Source organism: Pinus tabuliformis, chromosome 4_1 (assembly GCF_031772625.1).
Source record: "Pinus tabuliformis cultivar Carrire ecotype Pingquan chromosome 4_1, CPIR1, whole genome shotgun sequence".
Lineage (NCBI taxonomy): Eukaryota > Viridiplantae > Streptophyta > Pinopsida > Pinales > Pinaceae > Pinus > Pinus tabuliformis.
In genome coordinates, this window is record NC_142303.1 from 308,341,408 (window position 1) to 308,345,316 (window position 3,909).

The 3,909-nt window shown below is 32.5% G+C and overlaps 1 protein-coding gene across 1 annotated transcript; it reads left to right on the forward strand.

Annotated features, from left to right (window-relative positions):
- The first annotated feature begins 2,894 nt into the window (after positions 1-2,894).
- LOC149175515 (uncharacterized) lies at positions 2,895-3,541 on the forward strand. Its single transcript, XM_089422861.1, has one exon. It carries the CDS (start codon positions 2,952-2,954, stop codon positions 3,525-3,527), a length of 576 nt encoding a protein of 191 aa, XP_089278987.1. The 5' UTR covers positions 2,895-2,951; the 3' UTR covers positions 3,528-3,541.
- The last annotated feature ends 368 nt before the right edge of the window (positions 3,542-3,909 follow it).

Below are 3,909 nucleotides of genomic sequence, written 5' to 3' on the forward strand. Positions count from 1 at the left end.
AGGAAAAATGAAACGCAGAATGTGAAATGTATAGCACATTCTCCTCGTATCAGATTAGGGGTAAAATAATAAATAAAAAAAAACATATGTTGATTCAAGATACCTAAGAAACAATCGTCCCCACTCCTCATGAGTCATAATATTTGCCGGGCATGAGTGGTCCAGTTTCGTGTATACTGTAAATCAAAGAAAAGATCGTGACATCCCTATAACAGGGTTCGTCTGCGGGTTTAATGGACGACAACAGTCCATGTTAAGCAACAACCAGACCTTTTCAAAATACCAACTTTTACCAAATGCTCTAAAGTGCCTCCTCTTTTACTCTCTGCATCTAACTTCTGCAGAAAAGGAATCAATGCCAGCGATAGAGAATCGAAACTCCCCGGCATAAGACGGTGCAGTAGGCTAAACTCTTCCATGAAACCCTGTCCACCGAACCTCTGTTCCCTAGAATGTAGAACTGAAATACACTTTCTAACCTTAACCTATAATGGAATTGCGGCCACGCTTCTCCTTCCGTTTTACCATACCGAGAATCGGTTCTCCATACCAAGAATCAGTTCCGGATACTAAGAACCAGTTCCGAAACTACATATTAACTCTTCATAACTGATTTGTAATTTTTTATTTATTTATTTTACCATGAGTTATTTTGGGGATGTTACACTTACTCTCAGATCTGAAGTTTCGCTAGATCTTCCTCTCTGACTCTGATACCATATTAGAAAAACAGAGAGACGTATAAGAATGAATTCAAATCTCATTGATCAAATTGCTTGGACAACCAGTACATTATATAGGTACACATAGACAACTTCTAGGACAATCTATATCCAAATAATTCCGATAACCAACTCACAACACAAACTACGAAGACACAACTCATGACAAATAGACTCAAACACTAACTTGAAAACACAACTCATCACCTCTATCTTGACATATAATTTCTACATTATTCAAACCCTTTTATGTAGTTTTAATAGTCAAGTGTTATCATGAAAAACACACAATACCATTTCAGTCATAGGCTTGCAAACTTAGTTTATTTATCTCATGAATTTTGTCATTATGTTCACACACTTAAGGCAATTAAGGCTTTACTTCTGTATTATTGGTTTAGTTTACTGTATATATACTAGCTAACGGATAAAAGATGGTTTACCTTTTTCTATAATAAATTAATATGAAATATTGTTATTTTTTTTCTTAACAAATAAGATTAAATATTAAAAATGATATATAACATTACACAGATTAAGTTGGATATAAAACAATTCCAAGAGACCTACATCCCTGAAACCTTTTAACGAATTTAAAAATGAAAACTCTCGTTATTCTATTTATTGAAAAAAAATACCCTTTACTCTATCACACTGAAAAAGGCAGAGAAAAAGACACTGAACACATGATATCTTGGCATCGAGTACTCCACGAGTTTTAGATGTCTCATTTCTACGAATCCCCCAAAATGGAATTTCTGTTTTTTTATGACATTGTCATCGTGTGAACTCACAGGTTTTACAGCTTTTTACCTCATCCAAAACAACATAAAAGGGGGACTTCTTATATCTTTATGGTATTGGCATGTAGAGAGAAACAGCCGTGTCTATATAAAGTATTTGTATTTAGAAAAATGATAAATTATATGATGGAGGCGATTTCAGCGATGTTATGATATGCATTTTTAAAAATATCATCTCCATTAAAATAAAATTGTATATGGATTTAGAATAAAATTTATTATTTTCTTTTAATTAATTAACAATGACAGCTTAAGAAAATAGCATACTAATCTAAAACTGATATATTATAAATATCTAATCCCTTATATGTCATTAACAAAATATTTTAAATTAACTGATTTTCAACAAACAATTAAAACTAATAACTATCCTCATTAAAAACATTCAAACCTACAAGCAAATTATATAAGATCTTAACATTTTTTTAGCTATGAAAAATTATTAGTAAGTGACCAATCCTTAGGGTGGATTGATATTAGATAATAAGGAAATGTTGTCATTTTATTTATTCAAATTTAAATCTCAAAGATAATATTTTGAGTTAATAATAATTATATTTTTATAACTAGTATAGATTCATTTTTGGTGCCGATCTAATGTGAGTCCAAAAGAATCAAATTTCTTTAAATGTAAACATTTTTAGTGTGTGAAATACAATATGTTATTTTCCATTGTTTAAATTGTTAATTTATGAAAATTTTAGGAAAAATCACATAGAGTAAATTCATTGTTTAAATTGTATTTGTGAATGGTAAATAGACTATATATAGGACCAAATAAAAGCTTCAACTATTAAAATTTAATTTTTTTAATGATACATAACTTTTTAAAAATGATAAGTAATTAACATTAAAATATTTTACATAACATAATCTCTTAGTAAGAAACACGTGCTCTTAACCATTAAACCCATTGCAACCATTAAGTTTATAATAATTATATTCTTGTAATAATTTCAAAAAATATGTAATGTTATTTCTTTTATATTGTTTTTTATTAGTTATATATTTAAAAAAAATGTAAAAATTATATAAAAAATTAAATATAAATATTTAAATACAAGTTTATATAAAATAATTTAAATTATAAATAAAACAATCTAATTTTTTTTGGGGGAAAATTTGTAAATTTTTAATTTTAAAATAAACATCAAAACTAGAACATGAAAACTACACCTGCCTGAAGCTGCCTGAAGCTGTTAGTACCCTCCTTTTTTTGAGAAAACAAATTCCTTACAACTGCAACTACCATCAAAGCCTTAGTGTGGTGAAAGGAATGTTAGGTGGGAAAGATGGTTTAGAAGTTCCGAGAGGCTCTTAAGGCAATGGGAGATGGGTAAGAGGGTTACAACATTCCAATTCTAGCAATATAGTAGATGTGAAATTTTCGATGTTTATTTATTACGAACCCTAATCCCTGATCTATATGTATAACAAAGCACTCAAATTCGGAGCAGTCGAGTGTTTGAATTCTGTTCACCAACTTTCGGTGACAATAAGCATGAGGTCGATGGCACAAAGGGCCACATGTGGCCGCAGTTTGATTTTGGTTGCTGCTTTCTTATGTATCTGCTGTTGCGCTTTCATTCAGCAATGTGAGTCGGAGGAGACGGCTTACGAGGTACTGGAGGAATATGACTTCCCCGTTGGCCTTCTGCCCACCAGTGTGGAGAGCTACACACTCGATACGTCCGACGGAAGCTTCGCAGTGTATTTGAGCTCATCCTGCAGTTTCACCATCGATTCCTATAAACTGGCCTACGAAAAGAAAATCACGGGGAAGATCAGCACCAACACCCTCAAGGATCTCAGTGGCGTGCGTGTCAAGTTGTGGATCTTCACTTTCAGCATCACCAAAGTTATTCGGAAGGGCTCGAAGTTGAAGTTCTACGTGGGATCAATTACCAAATCTTTTGCTGTAAGTAATTTCGATAACTGCCAAGAATGTGGCTCTGTTTTTGACTGTTCCGCCCATTTGACTCAGCTCTTGCAATCCGCCTAGGGTTCTAGGCCTTTTGTTCTTGTAAGATTTTTGAGATACATAGATTTAGATCTTCAAAACAATAAACAAGCTTGCAAGAGAAGGAAGGAAGCGAGCAAGAATTGAGAAAAGAATGAAAATTGATTCTACAACATTAGTTTTAGAATAAATACATAAAAGCAACTAAGTTAAGCTTAGCTGTACATGCAATAACTAAAGCTAACTAAAACTAAGTGTGCTTTATCTTATGTTAATGTGTACATGTGCCACATGCAAGCAATAAGTTAACTGGAGCTAATCTAGGTGCATGTACACCAACACAGCTAGTCTAAAAGTTAACTGGAGCTAATCTAGGTGCATGTACACCAACACAGCTAGTCTAAGTGCATGTACACCAACACCC

What these genes read in the sequence shown, in the direction of transcription:
- LOC149175515 (XM_089422861.1), top strand. Translation starts at nt 2,952, where the DNA reads ATGTATAACAAAGCACTCAAATTCGGAGCAGTCGAGTGTTTGAATTCT.